At 40.1% G+C, this 23298-nt stretch overlaps 1 protein-coding gene across 1 annotated transcript in view; it reads right to left on the bottom strand.

Moving 5' to 3' along the window:
* ENPP1 (ectonucleotide pyrophosphatase/phosphodiesterase 1) overlaps positions 1-23298 on the bottom strand; it is a 73268-nt gene that overhangs the window by 36373 nt on the left and 13597 nt on the right. Inside the window, exons 2-9 of the mRNA XM_019538057.1 lie at positions 17113-17185; positions 14485-14601; positions 11691-11816; positions 11101-11161; positions 5550-5647; positions 3514-3593; positions 2263-2382; positions 1013-1122 (exon numbers count right to left, since the gene is read on the bottom strand). Coding sequence (XP_019393602.1) covers positions 1013-1122; positions 2263-2382; positions 3514-3593; positions 5550-5647; positions 11101-11161; positions 11691-11816; positions 14485-14601; positions 17113-17185 — 785 coding nt within the window. The remainder of the gene's footprint in view (positions 1-1012; positions 1123-2262; positions 2383-3513; positions 3594-5549; positions 5648-11100; positions 11162-11690; positions 11817-14484; positions 14602-17112; positions 17186-23298) is intronic.

Below are 23298 nucleotides of genomic sequence, written 5' to 3'. Positions count from 1 at the left end.
AAAGCTCTGCAATCACTGGCCATGAAGCATGTGGATGACAGCAGGCTGCTGCTGCCAGCCGGGGCCAATGCCAGTGCCAGCACCTGTACCCAAGTCTGCCCAGCACAGCCCACACCAGGAAGAACCCAGTGCTGGTGCTGGCCCCAGCTGGCAGCAGCAGCCTGCTGTTATCCCGCACGCAGATCCAGGGGCCTGCACCCCTCGGGAGGGCTGCAAGCCTGTGCTGGACTCTTCCTGGGGGGCGGGTCCCTGGATCTATCTGTGTGCTGGATGACAGCAGTTTTGCTTTGAACAGTTTGAGGTACAGTTTCATAAAAACCCTTGCACCTATCTCCTTGAAACTTGTCAGGCTACCATCCTGGCAATATTCATCTGAATCAAGCAAGAAATGACAAAGTTATAGGCATTTTAGTGATTCCTCATTATAGCCTATGGCCAAAACAGCGTCAAAACTCCAAAACAGATTTGGCAGAATCAAAACGGGACAGTGATCTGAACCCTGAAATGAATCACTATCCCGCCAAAACCGAAACAAAAGATAGCCCTTTCACACAGCCCTAATACGCAAGCTCACCTATAGTAATATAAGTGAACTAAATCACTGTAATCTTCACCTTGAATGAATCAGGGTTACAGTTACCATAGTTTTACTCAACTTATACCACTCTAGGTGGGTGGAAATATAACAGTTATAGCAGAACAGCTTTCACCAGTACTGCATGGTACAGGATCCATGCATGGTTCCTTATATAGGCATACAATATGCAGAATATAAAATACAGACTCTGCTAATGAGCATTTCTTTTCTTTTTTTCTTTTCTTCTTTTTTTTTTTTCTTTTTTACAGCCTTGTGGGACCATACCAGTAAGCCGTCAGACATATTTACTCTTCTCTGGATTCTATCATATTGAAAAAGCTGAGCCAAAGCAGGAAATAAGGAAGAATATCCTTCACAGTATATATAATTATATGTAATTTATTGCCCTTGCCACAAAATAGTCATTTTACATACCTGTTGTATATTTTATAAAAATTTGGAAAAGTTCCATTAATTTTTGCATCTGATCCTGGCCAGAAATATGTGCCAGCTTTTAGACCTTGATACATAGCTGTCAACCAGATCTATGAAACAAAAAAAAATAATTGTGAAGGTCCTTGAAATAGCTGTGTGAATGTACATCTCAAAACTGTTTTTTCTGTCTCCGTGACATTTGGCAGGGTCAAACCTGGGTTGCACTAACAGAGGCAGTATATGCAAGACCTGGGAGGTGACTATATTACTTTATTTGGCATTAGTCGCCTCCAGCTTAAGCACAATATCCAGTCTGGGCATTGCACTTTATAGAGGACTATAAAGATAAAGCAGCTGAAAAACAAGCTCTATAATAAAGCAAAGATAAGAGAACTTCATATGGAAAAAAGGAGGATAACAAGAGAACATCATGGCAAACTTCAAAATTTGAAAGTTTGCTTGTCATAAGAAATATGTATAAACTTTTTTCTCCTTTGCCCTAGAAGGCCAAGATAATTTTTGCGGCCCAAATCATGATTTTTGAATTTTTGACAATTCTGCAGCATCTTGAGAGAGAGCATGAAGTGGATGAAACTAATAAAAATGGGGAGAGGGCAAACAGAAATGGATTGAATAAGGTAGTAAATTAATAGCTAGAAACAACAATAATGAAAGGCACAGAAAAAAGAATAGGCACTAACCATTGCCAGTTGTTGTTTTATTTATTTCTAATAGCTTATTCTCCAGGTAAAAAGGAAGAGTGTCAACATTTACTTTTGCTGCAGCTGAAGGGTGGGGAGCACGGGATGGCTTTTTATGATATGATATAACAGCTGCAGAAGCAGATTGCCACCCATTTTTCAGGAAAAATATAGAAGAAAAATAAAAGTATTCTGAACTTGAAGGAACTGCCAAGATAATTAATTTGAATGAAGGATCCTCATTAATAAAGACATGCTAGTTTATTTCATTGTTTACTCAACATAATATCTCTATGGAAAAAACTACAGTAAAGTTCATATCATGCAGATATATTTAAGCTACTATAGCATCCATTTCACAGTTTAATTTTCCATTTTACAATATAACAATATAATCAAGTAGTCACACTGAGCAATGTTTGTTGGCTGGCAGGGTAGCATTCCCTGTGACCTTGAATCGTATTATCACCCTGTACACAGGAGAAACAAGTATATGACATAACTGACTCTTGTGTGTCTGGCAGCAATATTTTACTTATAAATACTTACAGGCTCTCCTTGGTACCACTGTGGATTAAACTTCTCTGCATTTTTAAGTGTAAAGGAGGCATTCCTTTTTGGGTCATACATCTTATTATCAATTATACCGTGGGATTCAGCATACAGCCCCTGTAATTAAGATTGTGTCATTGTTAAAAATGTTGTTTCTAGAGTACATACATATTTTGCACTCTATCGGTTCAACAAGTTAGAGTGATTTAACAGCATCACCTTCCACTGCTATTGCCAGGCTAAAATACTGACTGAAGCTTCTCATAAAGGTACTGCACTATTTTTCAGAATGTGTTAAAATCATATGCAACTTCACTGAACTGGCTCTCCTAGCGTGTATCAAAGTGAAGCAACTGAGGCAATGGCAGGGCAGAATGCTGGGGTTGAGATTCACTGTTATATAGTCATTGGGCAAGATTATCTCTGTGTCACATTCTTGAACTTGGAAATGCAAAAGGATTAAAGAAATTTAATAATCGTAAAATCCAAGAACTTTGAAACTGACCTGCCTCCTGCTATCCCCAAAGAAACAACAACATAGACAAGAAAGTCAGTAAATCCATTCAGAATTTCCAAATTCTGTATGCTATAAAGCCAGAAAGAATCTGGTGGTGAACTGAAGGTTAAGAGGCAATTCAATTTTGTAAGGTTTCATTAACTGGTTTATTTTTCTTCTAGTATAATATACTCAGAGGAGAAAAACCTTACAAGAGCAGATTTTGTGAGGCTTCTACCCTTTGGGTTGTATTTGTACCAGATTCAGATCCCAGATAATCTCAGTTATCCCCATACTCAGAATCTGTGAGATATTCAGATTTCTATATCGATTCCAGACCCCTCCCTACTTCATACCACTTTTTCTGTTCTAAAGAAGAACAAAGATGACATGTCAGAGAAATTAGTCTGTTCCTATCCCAATGGCCAAATGTGTGACTGTATCAGACAAGGTGAAGCAGTATACCAATTTATGAACCAATAGAAATTCTTGCAGCTGGTACTCAACAATAGGCATTACTTATTTGGATCAATTTAATCTAACCACAAAATAGCAGTTTAATATGGTTACTATTATACCCCAAGCCACAGTCAAAATAAGAAAAGAATACATGTGACTTCTACTTTGAGGGATTCTTAAATATTCTTCCTAGATATATTGATAATCCACAAAAAATAAACTCCTATTTCCCTTGGAAATTATTAATGCTGAACAATATCTCTTCCTGGAAAAAAGCCATAAAATGGTCTTACTGTGACAATGGAGTAATGATTGGGAAATGTTTTTGTTGGATAGACAGGTATCAGGCTGGGAGTATATGTTCCACATTTTTCTAAGGAGAAAAAATGTAAAATTAGAAAAGAGAGAAACCAACAAGTTCCAATTATATATTAATTCATTTTTTAAATAACACTCCAGCAGATCTTGTATTCTGAAGTCTACTAGAGTTTGTCCTTTTGGCTCTCCCATTTCATTCTGATTTTAAATATAAGTATTACTGATGTAACAGCCAGTTGTAGAAATTCTAGATATTTCTAATGGGTCTGATTCAATACATCAATACTGATGTAAGTCAATGAGAGTTTTACCATTGACTTCAGTAGTTATGGAATCTAGCTTTATAATCCAAACTACGGGCAGATGTCATCAAAAGAAACTGCATGCTCCCAATTAGTCCTGGCACCTGATGAGAACATTTAGCAGTATGAGAACTATTAACTATTTCTGTCTGCAAGTTCTCAAAAATGAAGTAGTTTTGGACAGAGTTATAAGAAGCCTTTGCTCTAGTTCTCTGCCAATTGTATTTACTCCTAAAACTCACAATACATTTTCTAAAGTGTAATAAAAGACATCCTCACTAGCACTTTTTCCTGTAATGACAAATCTTTGTTGGCAGCCCTATCTGGTGCTGTGAGATAAAATGGCTTGCCCCTGGCTGTTTCCCCCATTTGTTTTAAATGGGAGCAGGGGAAAGAGGGAGGAGGTGGGGTTATCCCAAATCCTAGGGGATTTTGGCTAGGACTTTTTTGTATTTGTTTGTCTTCTATACTACTGGGCTTGCCTCCTATAGTTCTGTGCCAAAGAGAAACAAAGGTTTTGTTCAAAAACATTATTTGAACAACGAAAGCCAAGAGAAATCTATGACCACCTTCTTTCCACCCAAATCTACATGTCACAGATGTCTGTACAAATATTTCATTTTGTATTGTTACCTCCATTTTGGAGTATGTTTGTATAATGTGCAAAAAACTCATTTTTACCCTTGGTCAAGGAAAGTTTAGAATGATGTGCTGCAGGAATCTACCCTGAAGTAAGATCTTGTGAATACCAACAGGACAACAATGCGGGCTACAAGTGATTAAATGTGCCCTGAAAAACTGAACACATTTGACAGTTTCCCATCAATTGCCAAACAAATGTGTTCAGTTGTTCTAAGGATTCTGCCAGAACCAACTATCCTGCACTGTTCTTTGTGTACTTTAAGGCACTGGCTGCCAAGTGGGAATTTAGGCCTTCACTTTGTAAACATGTTTGTATGTTTTTAAACTTTACAATATGACAAACCCTACGAATGCCAGTGACGTGTAAAAATTACACACATTAAAGTGTTCTGCAAGATGCCAGATGCAACGCGATTTTTGTCTCAATTTAAGAGTGGTCTTGGTGCATAGTGGCCATGTCTACATGAGATGCTGATTGCGCAGTTGTTACTGCTCATTCATTTAGTTCTCATATAACCAAGTACTAAATGACTGCACAGTAACCAGCAAGGTTACCTAATGATGCTTACTGAACTGAACTGCTCATTACTACTGTGCTGCAGCATCACATCATAGTTCATGCCCAGCAATGCTATGGCACAGTAGTAATGAGCTACTGTGCAGTAAGCATCTTGTGTAGACATGGCCCACATAAAGTAAAATCACACTATCTTATCTCTGAACTAGCACTGTTTTATGTCTATAATTCTTCATATTAATAACATGCTCGTTATTAATAGACTAGATAAAGTAGAAATGAAATGTAAATTGTCTGCCACATCTATTAAGCTACAGACCTGGTTTGGGAGGAGACCTGTTATTTAACTGATTTAAATGACTATCATACCAGCAGCCTTAACTGTTACTGTACCCTATACAAAATTTGTAGCACTACAAAAATAAAGAGTTGCCAGAGCCCTAAGAGCACCATTTGCCATGCAATCACCATCCTTGTTACTGGCAAGAATTTGTAACTTTCATGGGAAGCCTTGTCTAACAAATTGCCACGTGACAAAGAAGTTACTTACGTAATTTGCTGATAGCAGGAAGAAGTCCACCCCACGTACGCAAATACTCTGCTCTGAAGCCATCCAAGGAAAACAGTAAGAGTGGGGGTTTTGCAAACCTGAACAATTAGAAATTAAGCAATTAGTTAATCAACAATTTTCCTTGCCTCTATTCAAAAAGTTTTGCCTGAAATCTTCCAGGTCTTGAAGTTTAGAGGTAAGTAGAAAGCAGGGTAAATTTCACCTTACAGACTAACTGAGAAAAGAGATTTAATGGGAAGTTATGTACAGGTGCTGTACTCAAATACCACTGAAATACTGTAGGCTGCATCATCTTTTCCACCTCATCTTATAAAGCCAGAACATGGCAAAATGACAAAAACATATTTCAAGCCCATTATTGATTATTTGGAAAGGGCTGATAATGTGCTTGGTAAGGTATAAGACAATGCTTACATCTAAATCATTCTATTAAATTCCTTTTAGCTGGTATCAAAAATACAGTGTTATTCAACTGAAGATTAATTAGGTAATTGAGCCACGTCTTCACTGGGAATGTTTTATAGACACTTTAGAAATAGTTCAACTAAATCGGTTTTAGTAGCAGTTTGAACCATCATACAACTAATCTTACGGTGACTTGATATGGCTGGAAATTCACATCAATGTGGATTTCTAAGATATTCAGGGATTGGGACTCATGCTTCTAGTTTTACAGATGCTAAATTTATTATCACCTGTTAGATGTCTTAGCAGAGATGACAAAAATCAACTGCACATAAAGGTGCATTTATTATCCCAACCTTTTTTGTTCTGTATCTCTAAAACAGGACTGGAACTCTTTGGCATATCGGCCAAAAAAGCTTCATGCACTGCCAGCAACTATACCACAAGTCAGCAATGTCTGGCTGTTGGCCAGATCCAGCCCACCGAACCAGAATTTCTGGTTTAATCCAAATGGAAACCATTTTGATAAAAGACTCTAGACACTTATTCTTCCATGCTGTGAACTCAAAACCCAAGGAGAAAAAGTACAAATCATAAATGGTAGCTCTTCCATGTTATGCTATTGCTTTGCCTTCCAATTAGTACTGAGGGTGACAATCCCTTCATTTAAACAGTAGAATTCAGCAGTATGCTGTTCATTTCCAGCTGGGAGCAACTCTCTTGAGTTGCCTCTAAAATCTGAACAGAAATTTACCCTCAAGCCTCCAGATTGACAGCTGGCTCAACCAAGCACCTCCCTGGCACAGTGAGAAACAGCAGAGCTTTAAAATTAGAGCTAAATAGAAACCATATATTCCAACTTGCAGGAAATTACAAACATTAAAACAGAACATTCTAAAAAGATCAATTAGGAAAAACTGAAATATTTTACTTACATAGAATAGCTTTTGTCAAAATGTTTCTTTCAATAATATAAAAGCCTTTTGTTTCAATAATGCCAAGACACTATATCAGACACATTAACTATGTATTTCAAAGGAAATTAAATAAAATGATTAAATGTTTTGGCCTCATCAAAATAAAACATTTCAACATTATCAAAATAAAAATGTGAAAAGCTTTTATACATCTCCATCAACAATTTACTTGAAATCAACTAATACCTGCAGAATATCACTACTTTGACAAAGTTGTACTTTGCCATAGAAAATTGTGCAATCTCAAATTTTTCAGTCAGCACAATCTGGCACCCCTTTAGGCAAAGGTAACAGTCTGATGTAAACCTGCCATAGTTTACAGTTCTCTTCAATTTAAAGATAAATTTGATGATTTCAGTCAAAAACATACTTGACATGCAGATCTTTTTTTCCTCACTGTTGATGTCACAGATCTGCAGCCTAACTCCTTAACAATGCGAATGTAATCAGCATGAAAAATGCAAAAATCAGGTCCAACGTGGAGTCCTAGCCACATGCCATATGGTCACTGAGTACACATGCCATCTTAGAAATATTGTGAGCTCTACTGACGTCACAGATTTGCCAGTGTGAAAGGCAAATTCTAATTACTGCATATTTACAAAGGTCAGTTAAGTGTTTTCCAACAGTTATGCTGCATTTTCCAAATGCATTTAAATATTTGATATTACGTAATCCACATAATAGGAACAATTTTAGAAGAAATGGACAAAGAATTGCATTAAGAAGTATACCATTTTCAGAAAGAGCATGACAAGAGCTCACTGACATCCAGCCCACATTAGATTCCAATGCCAGAACCTGCCAGTAACAGCAAATGGTACTTCAGGGTTTGTGAATGTGATTTTTGAGAGAAAAAACAATCTCCTGACTTCATATTTGACTTTGTAGACCATTTAGACAACATTCTCAACCCTATGTATATCGTATCTTGATCAGAAATATAAAGCAGCTGTTTGGGGTTCAGAAGTCAGTGCTCCTAGCAAAGAGTAAATCCCAAAATGCATGTCAATGGCAAAATTACAGAATACCAAGTAAATAATCTGCAGATGCACTGCTGAGGTTCTTCTAATATTTCAAAATTAGCTTTACTTATTGCCAGATTTGACTTCGTCCTGAAAGCTTAGAGAACATTAAGACATCTTAAAATGGTGGAATCTACAACATAAGTAATTGTTAATAAACATGGCTGGTAAGTTCTCAGCATCATTGCATGTGACATTTTATGTTCTTTATTTAAGGTGGTGGCAACCTTTCTAGACTGAAGAGACATCTCTTTAAACTCAAGGCACCCTTTGGAAAATTTCAGATCCTCATTATTACTTGTTTTTGGGCCACAGAAAAATAATAACGCTATTCTTGTACTGCAAAGAACTCAGAAAGATCATAAAGTCAAAATGTCTTAATTTCTATTGAAATCTGTGGGTTTAATCTTGTGAATCATATTTGCACACATAACACTGATAACATTGTGAGGCCCCCCTGAGGGGACCCCTTGAAAGGATCTCAAGATACCCCTTGGTGACATGGCAACCTTGTTGAGAATCACTGGTTCAGGATGCAATTTCCACATTTTAGATAATTTTCAAATCACATCCTCCTGGCCCTCCACACAGGACCATTGTCTCAGGAGAAGCAAAAGGAATATGAAAAATGTGTTTGTGTGATGGTATTTATTACTGGGAAATCATTAAGGAAATTTTACTTCTCTGGAAGCTAGTGTGCCTGCAGAGAAACAGCATATCACTTGTGAACACAAACCCAGGAATGACAGTGAACCCAGGGAAACAGTGAAACCAGTTGGCTTTTGCTGTTGTACTCTCTTTCCCCTTAGAAAAAGCTCAGAAGGATCAACCAATAACATTACAACTGTAGGGCTGGGGCAACTAGTGAGGTGGGAAACTACTTAGATGTGCTGGGATAAATAGACTGTGCTAGCAGGTGTCTAGGACTGCTGGCATTCTGGAGTGCTGCCTAGCTGGATCTTGTCAGAGGTGGCTGAATCTAAGGATACGGGGAGTAAGTGAGTTCTGGGATATCTGGGAGTGCAGAGGTACATGGGTGGGTGATATTTGGGGAAGCAGCTCTATCTGGCTCAGGGGAGATGGCAGCTGAGGGCTGGCTAGGGACTGGGGAGCCTGTCTAGGAAACAAGGGCTCTCCCAGTGGGAGAGTTTACTAGGCTGAGTTTGGCTGGAAAGCAAAAAGTCTAATTGTGGAAAAAAGAGTCAGAAGAGACCCAAAGACTAGGGACAGAAGTTATACATAAACAGGTTTAAGTGATCAGAAACTGGTTTAAACCTGTAACAGAACAGACGTTCAGTGCACATAAACCAGTTTCAAAATGGCTGAAACTGATTTAAGATAAACCTGGTTGAATGTAGTATCAGACTTAACTGAACTGGGTCAAACCAGTTTATGAAAATTCTTTCCCAGATGCTAGGGTGGCCAATATAAAGGACAGTCTGGTTGTCCTATGTCTTCTATTGATACGAAACCCAATGCCTTTATGTCCTCTATTTTTTCTCTGGAAGAGAGAAAATAGATGACATAAAGATTTCTTGAAGAGAATAAAGGATATAAAGGCATCAGGTTTCATATCAATAGAGGACAGAGCAGTAAAAAACTGGAATGTCCTCTATGATGGCCACCCTACCCAGACCCCTTCCTGGTTCAAATTAAATCAGAGTATCCCAACATGCTTTCCATCCCTAGGCTGTACCGTGCTGTCTGCTCCGTAGGTGGAGCAGTGAGAGTTGGCTGACAAGGAGGTTTGGGCGGGGGCAGCCTGGCTGGGGAATGCAGCCTAGTCTATGGGGGTGGGGGGATCTGCACCCCCTCAGGCAAACCCCGGCTGAGGTCTGGGGCCAGACATGCGGGTTAAACACCCCTTCCCCCATTCAAACTTACTGTTGGCTGTGACTGTGGACTACATATCTCACAGGCACCTGGAAGCAGGAAGAGGAAATGATGAGCAACCCTGCAGAGTCCTGCTGATGCAATTCTGGACTGCAAATCCCAGAGACCTCGCCGGCAGCAGGAAGAGGAAGTGAACACACAGTCAGAGAGCTGTGCTCTAGTGCCCCCAGCTTCTTGCCTGAGCCACTGCAGGCATGTGGCTGCGTTTCCTGAACCAAGGGTAAATGTGTGTTCACTTCTGCTTCAATGTAATCTGTGCAGTCTGGCCTAACCTGCAAAGACTGAATAGATTCAGGCTCAGGCTTTTTGACTGGCTGTACTTAGCCAAAATGAGGAGAGCTATTTACCACCGAGGTTTCTCATTTCCTGGCTTCACCAACAAGGCTACTTTCTGCTGGTGCCACCTGCATTCATCATGCTTCTGTTTGCCTTTTCCTTGTTCTGCTCTGGCAAGGAAAGAGACTGTAAGAGAGACAATCTCTCTGGGCTTCCCAGCAGTCTCTGGTAAAAAGAACCCCAAAAAACAGGGGGCAAACATGGTGCCAGGCTGCAGGTGAGTCACATGTATGTGATTCACATACTGCAACCAGGAATGACAGAGTATGAAGGAGAAATAATCATTTCTCCCCCACCCCCAAATTATACTTGAATGGATTTTCTCACAGCCCCACTAGAGCAATTCTAGAGAGATGTGGTCTGAGAAAACCTGAGACAAAAAATGGACATTTTTTCTGGGTGTTGTGTTGCCCATGATGGGATTAGATATTTGTGCATCAGACCCTTGGCTGGCTCTTGGATAGGAAATTCTTCTCTAGATGAAATAAAGAACAAAACTTCCACTGACTTAAATGAAAACCAAACTGGACCCATAAGGCATAATTATTTTTAGTTCATGAGTAGGGAATATCTATCATTTTACCACAATGAAGACTATATTACCTTAATTCATGTATGGTGAGATGGAAATAGAAGGTATTCACTTTGTAAGATTCAGTAGTTAAGGAAGGTGGCAAATAAATGGTTCTTGTACACCAAACCCTTTATCAAGGGAAAGCTTTTGGAAATATCTATATTTGTAATGTTATTGGAAGACATTTGGAAGTTATAAATTATAATAAATGATCATTGTCATTCAAAGATTCCTGATGATATGGGCATTTTTTCATGGAGATAAATGTTAACTTTAAAAATAATTAAATTTGAATACTTAAACAAAGAGACTATCCTTACCCTGCTGGACACTGGGATTCATTAATGTTCTCACATTTTTCTTCCACCCAACTTTTTTCTCCTTAAAACACAAGAGCATAGATTATTTTTCAGAGTTTGATATATTCCTTCTCAATTAGTTCAAATGATTTTACATTTTCTATTTGGTGCTGTTCAAGGTTAATTAGTCCAAAAGAATATAATATAGCTTCCATATTAAATTAAATGCATCGGTTCTATGGTTATTTATGTTTTAAAAATCCGTATTCAGCCTTCACAACATCAGAACGAGGTGAGGATTTATCAGGTGGCTTACTATTACTTACTATAATTTTAATAGGAAGAACTTAGCAGCTAATAATAAAAAGTTGGCCAGACCAACTTTTAATAACTGCTCATCCATTAATAACTGCTATAATTAATAACTCAACCATTAGCAACTCAGCCATTAATAACTGGTATAATTGTTTCAGTTAGGTATTGCATTGTTAGGGCCTAGGCATCATTAGGGCCTAGAATATTAATAATTAATATCATGACATAACTTTTATGTTCTTTCCTTCAAACAAGCAAATTCTGTGTATTAAGAAGATGGCAGAATGAGTGTTTACCTTGGCAAATTGCATAGTAATTCAGGCAACAATCATCTTTTTCCACACAATCATCTGAACAGGAGCAATGATACTCTGGTCGCCTCTTTTCTCCACACCGGAATTTACTGCAGGTCCATATATGAGCTACAACCCAAAATTAAGTGCAGAGAGAGTACTGTTTTTATTTCTAGGTTAAATACATAAGTAATTGAGAAATGTAGGATTAAATTCTGTTCCCCAGTGAATATGCAAAGAGTTTGGAAGTGTCTCTCAGACACAGAAACACAGCAGACTTGGGCCTTTCAGAAAGCAATAACACCCATATCTAAATAATAACCCAGATGCATGAACATCTGCATACAATTACTCAGCATGTGGTTATCTATCACAGACCAGTAAAAACCAACAGAAGACTCCTTTAATGGATTTCTTTAAATGTGACAAGTTTATCTTTCATAGCCAACTCATTTAATCTAGTAAATATTATTTTAAAAAATGAAAAGAAAATAAACCAAAACCAACGTCTGAAATACTTAGACAAAACCAATAAACTATAAAGCTAGCTTGGCTCTCATTTAAGTTACTCAGAAAAATGCTACCATAGATTCTTGCCTTGATTCAAGGAACACTTAATAAGCATATACTTATTTCCATTGATACTTGAGATGCACACAAGTTCAGTCTTATGGCCTACTGACATTAGCTGAATCTCTGACTTCAGTAAAGTAATTTTCCATAAATCAGAGAACGTACTGCTATTTCACAACACAATACTTCTGTGCACAATATCATTTGAAGACACTCCAATAAATATTGGATACACATGCTAAACTGTAAACTCAAGCAAACAGTTGCTTCAAGTAAACTCTTGAAGTCAATGGGATTAAATATCATTACTTCACTAGAGCACATTTGCTTGGTAAAGGCATTAGCTGTGGAAGAGGCAAAGACTATCTCTGTGTAAAGACATTGTTAGCTAGTCTCATATCATTAATAAGAGCAGCACTTTCCCCTTCCTGCTCCAACAAAGTCATTAGGAGGTTGATAATTATGGACTGGATTCTCTTCTCACAGTCAGTGGTATAGGTCTGGAATAACTCGCCCAATTCTAAACTTGCATTTTTGCGAGGGAGACTACAGTTTGGACCTATGGAATTAATGGCAAAAAACATTTTTCTGGCTCTCACTTAACTAAAGTAATTCAAGTAAGCTAATTAGTGGGGTGCAGGCATGGGGAATTAATTTATATAAGCTTACAATAATAATCACAAACATGTAAGATAACTGCAGTTTAGAAAGTGTTTAAAGCTCTCTGCAGAAGCAGTTTGAGCTCAGTTGAACTGTCTGGGTTTAAAGCCATCAATCTGTGGATGTTTTGCTTAAAAATGAAATACTGAAATAGAGAGCAGCACCTTCAGTGCATTAATCTAGAAACTATTGTTTTTTCTGAAAATAAGAATAAGTGGGGTTGAGAAGTGACTGTAGATTTTCTGCTAAATTCTGTTCCTCTTGTTATCCCATTCTTCTACTCTCCTCCCACATAGGCTGTGACAACATGATAGAACAGTCAATCTGACAACCTGAGTCACAATGTGGCCTCTGCTGTGTATTCCAGCAGGGAAGAAATGGAACATAAAAACTGAGAAGCTCTGATGATGAAGGGGACCAGCATCTGTCAAGCTTATATTCATTTGGATAAGAAGAGGGCAGAAGATAAGAAGATCTGGATAAGAAGAGGGCTTCACAGGCCCATTTCCAGGTTCTGCACATGAGGAATAGGCACAGATGCCTGTGGGCCTGATTCCTAAAGATATCCTCAAGAGCACCACAGCAGCAATATAGACATACATTCTGCTTCCTGGGCCAGGTAAAAAGCCAGATCAACAACGCAATAACTCCACATGCATGCAGAAGATTTGTGAGAAAGCCATGATCATACTGCTAGGATTGCAAGGCAACTGGAGCAAGAATAGCTTGTTATTTTTCTGTATAATGCATTTCTACACAATCACTTACAATGCAAACTGCAGAGCTTGTTGATCTGGAGTTAATTGCTCCAGGGTGCACTGTTTGAATGTGCGCGATGAGCAATTAACTCTGGAGCAATAAGTTCCACAGTTTATTCAGATGAAGCATGCAGAGCCCAGGTGAAGCAGCCCTGGCTGGCAAAGGGCTCCAGGGATCAGCCTGCCAACCTGGGACTGCTACCCTCAGATCAGTGTCCTGCTGAGGGGCTGGCTGGGGCATGAGGGAGCTTCAGTGCAGGGCTAGCCAACAGGCAGCCCCTGCACTAAAGCACCCTTGTGCCCCGGGCAGCTGGGCAGCATCAGCATGTGTGCTGCTGCAGTTTTTTACTCCCCATTAGGATAGAACTTGTAAATACATTTCACTTGGAAATACAAGTACTATTCTGCTATGCAAATTAGTTTACTTCACCCTAATAGAGGTGCACGCATAGAAGTCAAGATGTTTAGGGTACAGCTAATTAGTCAACTATGCAGTAAATATCTTACATAGATGCACCTAGTGACTACCACAATAGGTCCCTATACCTGCTTTGGGTCCTCAGGAACCACTATACATAAAATAATAGCAGTAGTAATCACTGCAGTCCACAAACAGTAGCAATCGTGGTAGCAATAACAAACAAATCACCTGCTTTTAAACCACTTTCCTACTTAGATCAGGTCTAAGAAACAGGGTGCAAAAGATGCCAGTAGCTTCTGGTGATCTGTCTGCCCAATAGTGGAGTTGCCTCATACTGTAGTAGTGTAATTATGCCCCTCTACCTCCAAAAACTCTTCATCCTTACCTGGCTCTATACATGTCTCCTGAAAATCTAAGCAGCAATTTCCAAGTTTGGCACAATCAGCATCACAGCGGCAGCTTCCAAATGTCCTCTCAAAACAACGGCCTTTACAGGTTTTAACTGGAACAAGTGACAATATTAGATGTCAAATGGAATACTGGATTGACAGGTCAACAATAATAATAAAAATCAATGCAGTGAATGACAGAGATAAGTTATTCCACAATTTAAAGCAGACTCAGCAAGGAATTGATTTTGCAGATTGGGATGTTAAAAAAAATGAAAGAACAAAGTGCACATGTACACAAGATGCTATATGTGCAGTAGCCTAATAATACTGCACAGTAGCATGTCACAGCAGAAACAGTGCTACTATACTACTGTGCAGTATTATTAGGCTACTGCGCAGGAGCATCACTAAAAAGACGTGTGCTGGTGCTACTGTGAAGTAACACCACTTACTACATATTGATTTAGTATTTGATTATACAAGTAGTAAACTTAATGTGCAGTAACTATGGCATACTAATGAACACTTAGATGCACCCAGATTGTGACGAAATCAATTTAAAATGTTTTACTTTTTCTTACTAACATGAAACTCTTTTGTGTGCCTGAACTGAAACCCCCAACCAATCTAAAACCAAGCATTCATTTTCAGGCAGTTGCATGAAAAAAAACGGAAATGAAGAGCTAGATTTGCAACAGTGATACAGATGCTGTCCTATTTTATCTGTTAGTGGTTAGAACGCAAACTGAGGATGTGACAGACTTTGTTTAATTCTCTTCTCTAGCATAGAAATCTGAAATCTACAGGTTTCTAACATAATAAAGGAACTTTCAGTCTTATCTCATGATATTTTTCTAATTTGTATAAATAATAAAAGATTAATTACAGCAGGAATTGGGAACCTATGTGACCCACCTCCTATGCAGGCACTCTAACCACCAAGAGAGAGAGTCATTCCCATTCTTGATCTTTGTTTCAATGATTGTTTTGACCTGTTCACAAAGGAGGAAATGAGGGAGACCAACCTCAGAATAACCCTATTAGCCTGGTAATTAGGGTGCTACTCTGAGGAACATGAGACCTTCAGTTGACTCAGTCTCCCGAATCAAGCCAAAAGAGCATATGAACTTGGATCTACTTCTCACTGGAAAAAAACAAGTTAACCTAGCTCTAATTTTAAGAAAGTTTCAAGGAAGTTTTACTCATTCCCTTCAAGTAAGCTGTTTTCTCACTTGTTCCAGTTCCTAGAATAGCACCTCCAGACCTCCCATCTAAGAAATGTTTACAATGGAAAAATCAGATCCTTTGCAATGAATTAAAAAAAACCAAAATGAACTGCCTTAGGAATGTTCCCATATTAATGTGCTGGTAGTTCAGATTAAAGCTGATTGATTTTTCAGTTCAGTGATTAACTGAAAAAAATACAATTCAGATCAAGTTAAATGAAAACTTGTTGGGGGAGAAGAGATGAGAAGCTGGGGACTCAAAATACAATAATCCTTACTGCACTGGACTTAAATCAAAACAGCTCAATTTTATGTCCTTGTAATAATAATAATTTAAAATGAAAGGTCAGGAATTTTGGCAACAAAAGTCTAACTTCGCAGAGCAGCTGAAGCATAATTCACAAAACCTAGGAGGAAGTAATGGTAAACTTAGCTACGATTCACCAAACTGAGAAAGAAGAGCCACTCCCCTCCCCATTTTATCCAGTAGTACAATGGTTAGGGCATTCACCTAAGAGTAAGGAGACTTAGGTTCAAATCTCTGATTCAAAGCAAGGCCTACAACTAGGGTCTCCCAGTTCCCAAGTGAGTGCTCTAAACACCAGGCTTAGGAATCGGTTTTTCTCTCTGGCACTATGAATAATTATTTTATGCAAGTAGTACAAGTTCATCAGAAGACACTGATAGAGGGCTTCTTCTCTCAGGACATGTCTACGCATTGCCCTACAGTGACATAGTGATACGCAACATCACCATACGGTGCTCTATGGCAATGCTGCCATCATGTATGTCTATAGGTGATCACTGGCTATATCACCATAGCAGTGCGCTCCACTGCTACAGTATGCCGCTACGGAGATGCAGCCAGTAAATCTAATAGTGTGCCACCATATGCCACAGTACAGGCAGCTACTGTGCCGTGTTTAGTATTTCCCCGTATCAAGTACTAAACACGTCACAGTATTAACATCGCAATACGGCAATGCATAGACATGATCTCAGATGACTGCACTAGCCAGAGGGCTGTTAGATAAAGAGGGAACGGCACCTTGACCTCTTAATTTTTTTAACAGCTCATAAACCTTCTTGCAAATCTAGCCCTAAAATATCTCTCCATGCCATTTTGGAAATTCCAAAATGAATCTTTTCAACATTTTTGGAATTTTTTCCATTATTTATCATATTCAACCCAAATTCATAAATAGTTTCAGTTATGCATGGGCACCATCTTTTTGGCGAATAAGTGATCCGAAAAAAATTCACTCGGCTCTAACTGAAGTTATTACAGCTACAAAATCCCCTTCCCCTGAAATGTCAGGATGTTATTCTGATCATTTCAAGATGATGTTATAAAAAATAATTGGTCAAAATATTAACAACAATCACATTATTTACCATCTCTTGTACAACTTGGCTTCAGTCCAAATATACATCCTAAGATTACGGTTAACACGCAGACACACAATACCTGCAACACAAAGGGAAAAAAATACTGTCTTAAAATTCTGAAATTATTTTGAAAACCTTTTAATTCATTAAAATTTACTTTTCTATATAATTTCATGCAAGGTGCTAAAGGCATAAATTAGCAGACTAATTCCATCCTTCTTATTCAATTAAGTAGTCATTATTTATCCAAGTAATTTTGTTGATTTGAATGAGACTACTTCTTTAGTAAAGGACTGGAAAGAACTGGGTCTTTATTCCTCTCACGACTTTTACTTTTGTAAAAGGGGCAGGTATTATCTTTTGTCCCTTGCTTATGATGCTTGTCCACTGGGGGAAGGGAAAAGTCTACCTTAAAATACATCCATCACATTTCCAATCTCATATGCAGGTTTTCTATAAAGCTATTCTTTTATTTGTTTGTTGGTTTTCCCTTCCTTCCACCCACTCCTTCCCCAAAGGTTATTATAAGATTGTGCAAAAAGCTTCGTCATTGGCCACAGCAGCCAGAGCCTTTTGAAAAATTGTAGGTACCCCTTGCCTTTTTTTAGGCAGAAAAATCTATTCCATTCTAGTCTCTCCAGAGCAACACTGGCCAGTACTGTGATAAGCTGCTGTGGGATGTCAGACTATCAAGTCTAGGGAAAGATTCCCTCTGACTTCACTGAGCACTGGGCCCAGCTCATAAGCTTTTTAGGAAAAGAGATTTTGGTTTTTTATCATCTATTAAGAGAACATATCAAGTTCAGCATTACACTTATGATTAAATGTCATCATGTGTGTCAGGCACTGGAAAGTCCTGCATCCCTGCACATAGGCTGTTGCTGAGCAGCCTTTCCTGGGGCTGTCATTGTGACACTTCTCTAAAACTATGTCCTGGGCTGTGTCCTGTTCTGCTCACCCACCTGTTGCTTACAGCAACAATTTAAAGATCTTTTGTTCATAAAATATTTTGAGATGGCAAGAGAAAAAAGAAAATAGAAGGGAAAAAAATCATTTAGGACACTTAAAGGTCAGATTTCTGGTAAATCTTTTCTGGAGAAATTAACTGTCAGCTACTTGATGAAACTTTGCTTAAATGCTATTCTTCCCCCCCATCCCACTTTCTTTGGCTCAAAGGGCTCCTGTAGATGTGTGGGGAGCCTGCTCTGATGCACTGGATTAATCGAGTCTGCTGGAGCACAGAAACTGATGCACTCTGGCAGCCTTCCATGTCACATGTATGAGCATCTCTGCTCTGAAAAAATGGTGGTGGGGCACTTTGAATTAAAACACATCTGGTGAGCTTAACGCAAAGTGCCCCACCACCATTTTTCAGCACAGGGATGCTGATACACATGATGCACAGGTGTTTTTAATTAAAGCATTTGGTGCTGCATCTCAAAATGCATGTAAAAATGCCCAGAGAAATCAGGTGGTAAATTAGCTTTTTTAATTCCATTGTTACAAACGAATCACATATTGTGTTGCAGACCAAATCCATTATTACTTAGCATTTCCTTCATTATTTCATAAGACTTGTGGGTGCTTTAAGTAAAAGCTATTTGATTCAAGAGAAAAAAATAAAAACGTTATAATAGCCACAAATTGTTGAAATGAATTTGCTTATAACATTCAAAATACAAAGGGAATCGCAGGCTGGGCCTCACCAGGCTAAAGCTGACAAAGTGTAGTTCTAGGCTTAGAGAGTTTATTGGAGAAGATGCCTGACAGAAACACCCCTTCCTCCCTGCCCCTTTTCTTTTTTTAAATTGATGAGAAGAAAGGAAGAAGAAAAGTGGGAGAGAAGCCCTCCAAAGCCAAATACTATTGTAGAAAGTTTCAAATTCCATAACAGAATGAGGAAGGAAGGTGAATCTACCTTAGAGTATATTGCTGAGCTCAAAAAGCTAACTGAATACTGGTCTTTTGGAAATATCCTAGAGGATATGTTGAGGGACAGATCTGATTGTGGACTTCGTGATGTAAAAATCCAAAAAACAATTACTTGCAGGTGGAGACCTGACCTGGGACAAAGCTGTGAAGGTGGCATCTGCCATTGAAGCAGCAGTGAAAAATGTACAGGATTTATTGTCTGTGCTAGACAGTAAAGAAACTCAACATGAGCCCATAAACCAAGTGCAAAGCTCTCAACAAAAATTTAGACACATGGAGAGATGTTTTTGCTGTGGAGGCATGCATTCAGCCTGAGTTTGCAGACATAAGATGTCCCAGTGCCATAAATGCAGAAAGATGGGACACTTAGCAAAAAAATGCAAGGGGGTCTATCCGGCAGCACAAGGTCAAGCCAAAGAAAAAGGAAGACAGCAAAAAGCTTATCACGTACAGGAGGACAAGGGAAAGGAGGCAAATGAAGAGGTACACATTGTATACTGTGTAATGGAGGATAAAGTGGAACCTTGCAGAGTAACTGTACAGTTAAATAAGCAACCCATATCCATGGAAATAGATATAGGCGCATCTGTCACAGTGGTTAATGAAGAAACTTATCAACAGTGTAAAACAGGCCTGAGTCCATTGTTGAAGACAAGAGTGAAACTAAAGACACTGGGGAAAACAGTAGTAGTAGTAGTGTCCCTGTTACACAAACGACAACAGAAAAGCTTAAAGGCCTTAGTTGTAAAAGGAGAAAGGCCAAACTTGTTTGGTAGGACATGGCTGAAAAAAATAAGACTAGATCGGGAAGAAATATGTAAGTTAGATTTACAGGAAATGTCGGCCCTAAAAGAAATCCTACCCTGCATTATTCCAAGAAGGGTTAGGTACACAGAAAGGAATAAAGGCTAGGATTTATATCCAAGACGGCAGCCAGCCAAAGTATTTCAAAGCCAGGAGAGTTCCATGTGCCCTCAGAGAGAGAACTGAGACAACACCCATTGTACCAGTAGTCAAGCCTGATGGAACCACCATATCTGTGGGGACTATTAAGTCACAGTCAATCAAGTTTCTAAATTGGACAACTACCCCATTCCATGCACTGAGGACTTGCTAGCAGTGCTTGAAGGAGGCCCACATTTTAGCAAGTTGGACATATCCCAGGCTTATCAACAGATGGAACTCAAGGAGAACTGAGAGAAATTCACCACAATAAATACTCACAAGGGATTGTACCAATATAATAGATTGCCTTGTGGAGTTTCATCAGCCCCTGGCATATTTCAAAGGGTCATGGAAAACCTCTTAAAGGAGATTCCAGGGGTAGTGGTGAGGACTGATGATATCCTCATCTTGGGAAAAAGTGATAAGGAACACCTGGCAACACTCAAGAGAGTATTTCAAAGGCTGGAAGAGCAGGGCTCCGTCTGAGACAAAAGAAATGCTTTTTCATGAGGCCTGAAGTGCAGTACTTAGGATATAAGATCGACAAGGAGAGCGTTCACCCCATGGCAGATAAAGTCACAGCTATAGAAGAGGCACCAGCCCTACAAAACACATCCGTGCTTCGGGCATATCTGGGAAGGCTGAATTATTATCATCGGTTCCTTCCAGACCTTTCAGCTCCGACAACTTCTACATCATCTTCTAAGGAAAGGCTCCTCCTGGCACCGGGGAGGGAGACAAGAAAAAGCCTTCCAAGCTTTTGGCCCATTTTGCTCCCACAGCAAGGAATTAATCCTGTCCTGTGATGCTTCATCCTATGGAGTAGATGCTGTGTTGTCCCCTAAACTGAATGATCAGGAAGAACAGCCTATTGGATATGCCTCAAGGACACTAAACAAAGGTGAACAGGGTTATTCTCAGTTGGAAAAGGAAAGTTTAGCTATTATTTTTTACCTAAAGAATTTTCACCAGTATCTGCATGGGAAGGCTTTCACCATCATCACAGACCACAAAACTTTGGTAGGATTATTTTATGAAAATAAAGCAGTACTCACTATTGCAGTGGCATGACTACAGCGGTGGGCTTTGACCCTAGCGACGTATAAGTACAAGATTCTTTACAAGGTGGGCTAATCTACGTCACTTTAAGTACTGCTCTTGTTACAGTAGGATAGGGGTGCAAATGACTTTACAGACATATAAAGCAGTTACAGGTACATTTTCCAATGTAAAAGCAAGTCCATACTTGGTCTGAGAACTTTGTCTAGTTCTCAAAGTGAAGGACTAAAAGAGGCAAGCAGGAGTGATTCCTCTCCTCCCACCTTCCCTCTGCCATGTTTAGCCTTCAATTATATGATCATATACAACTACCACAATGACAATCGCTGCACAGCACTGGGTCACACACTTTCTGAATGATCCCCTTATTTCCTTTTATAGACAGACCTCAGGGGTTCTGCTATCCAAAGGAAGGAGTTTGTTCCACAGTGCACAACTAAAAACCCACAGGGTTCAGTGTGTGTCCAGAATACAAACTTGAGGGCGGCCTTCCGATTTACTAAAATTACCAACAAGACATGGCGGATGAGAAAGAGGGTGCCTGTTGGGCAGGGTTAAGGAGCCCTAGGGGTATCATGGCCATCCCTGGGGACCTCATTCCATGACAGTCTGAAAATCAGAGCCCTAAATAGCATGGCTTTTCGTGCTAGATTAGTTGCATGGGGCTTGAGGGACATGGGGCTGGATCTCAGCATAAGGGCCAGAACCAAGACTGCACAAGGTCCAATCTGGGTACACTGGGGCAGGCTAAGGCAGCATATGGCCTGATCTAGGTGCATGAGGCCATGCTAAGGCAGGACAGGGCCTGATCCAGGAGTTCAGGGCCCAATTGGGGTCACATAGGGCCAGATCCAGGTGCAGGGTGCTCAACCCTGCTGGGCAAGAAATCAACACCACTTATCTGGCCTGTGGAAGTCCCTCCAGCCCCACTAGGACCCCTGATCCTCCCAACCCCCGTCCCATGGTTTCTGCTTTCTCCCCAGTACCCCCAACACCCTCCTGAAGTCCCTATTTGCCCCTCCAATCCTGCCAAACTCTCCCAGGACCCCACCAACTCCCCCTGCAGACCCCACTAGCTCCCTGATTCCCCCAAGCTCCCTGCAGATGCCACTTTCCCCTCTGATCCAACCAACTCCCCCCTGCAGACCCCACTGTCCTCCCCCAACCCTCCTCCATGGACTCCCCTTGCCCCCCCCCGCAGTTCCCTCTGCTAGCCATCCATCCTGAACTACCATAGATCAGGTGGCCATTTTTAATTCAATCTAACCTCCCCCTAACCTCCCTGACTCCACCCAACATGTAAATACAATAATACCAGCTGTGAAAGCATAATAGTACAATATGCATATAACACTTGCAGATATATGTTTTAGCAGAGCCTAGACTAAGCGTACACCCTACTATACCATAAAATTCTCATGTTTGACACTGGCACCTGACAACTTTGTGTTGTCACGCTGAAAACTCTTGCAATGGCTTGAATACAATTCATCTTACCAAGTGGTAAGCAAAATATGCTCACAGTCACCAGAGTCTGGCCCATGGTTCCTATCACATATGTCCAGTGCTCCCAGCCTCCGGAGCACACCAAAACCTTTCAAGACTCCAGTGTACTCTAGGGGCTGGGAGCACGAGTCAGATGATTAGGTGCTACCAGCCCTTGGCTCCGATGCACTCCCCAAGCTGGGGCCATATGAAGCTTTTGGCTCTTATGAACCCATCAGCTGATGAGAGCCCAGGCCCCTCCCCTCTGCTCCCTGGCTGCCGCACCAGCAGTCTCTGTAGGCATCTGCCTGGCTTCTGCTCCCCCCGCCTCCCCTCCCCACTCTTTGCTAAGCAGGCATTACCCAGTCCCTCGCAGCACTAGCTAGCAGACCACATGCTGGCTACCTCCGAGCTGTGGCACACCAGACAAAAGTAAAATCAACAGATAGCTGGTAATGTCCCTCTGTTTTCTTAATGGGCTGATAAACTCTGAGTTTGGGGTAATAAACATTCCCTACTGGGCTGCTCAGGAGAGGGGGATCCCTCCCTTATCACTGCATCATGTCAGGGCCTGGTCATGCCCCCCCTCATCTCAGCATTGTGGAAGGGAAGGAAGGGCTGCTCTAGTACTGCCTGGCTTCTAGCTTGAGCCACTGCAAGCATGTGCCTGGATTGCTAGAATGAAAAGGGAATTTCATAGATTTCATAGACATTAGGGCTGGAAGGGACCTCGGGAGATCATCGAGTCCAGCCCCCTGCCCAAAGGGCAGG

Source organism: Crocodylus porosus, unplaced genomic scaffold (assembly GCF_001723895.1).
Source record: "Crocodylus porosus isolate Cpor-Errol unplaced genomic scaffold, CroPor_comp1, whole genome shotgun sequence".
Classification (NCBI taxonomy): Eukaryota; Metazoa; Chordata; order Crocodylia; family Crocodylidae; genus Crocodylus; species Crocodylus porosus.
The sequence above is the reverse complement of the archived record's forward strand: the minus strand, read 5'-3'. Positions and strand labels throughout refer to the sequence as shown.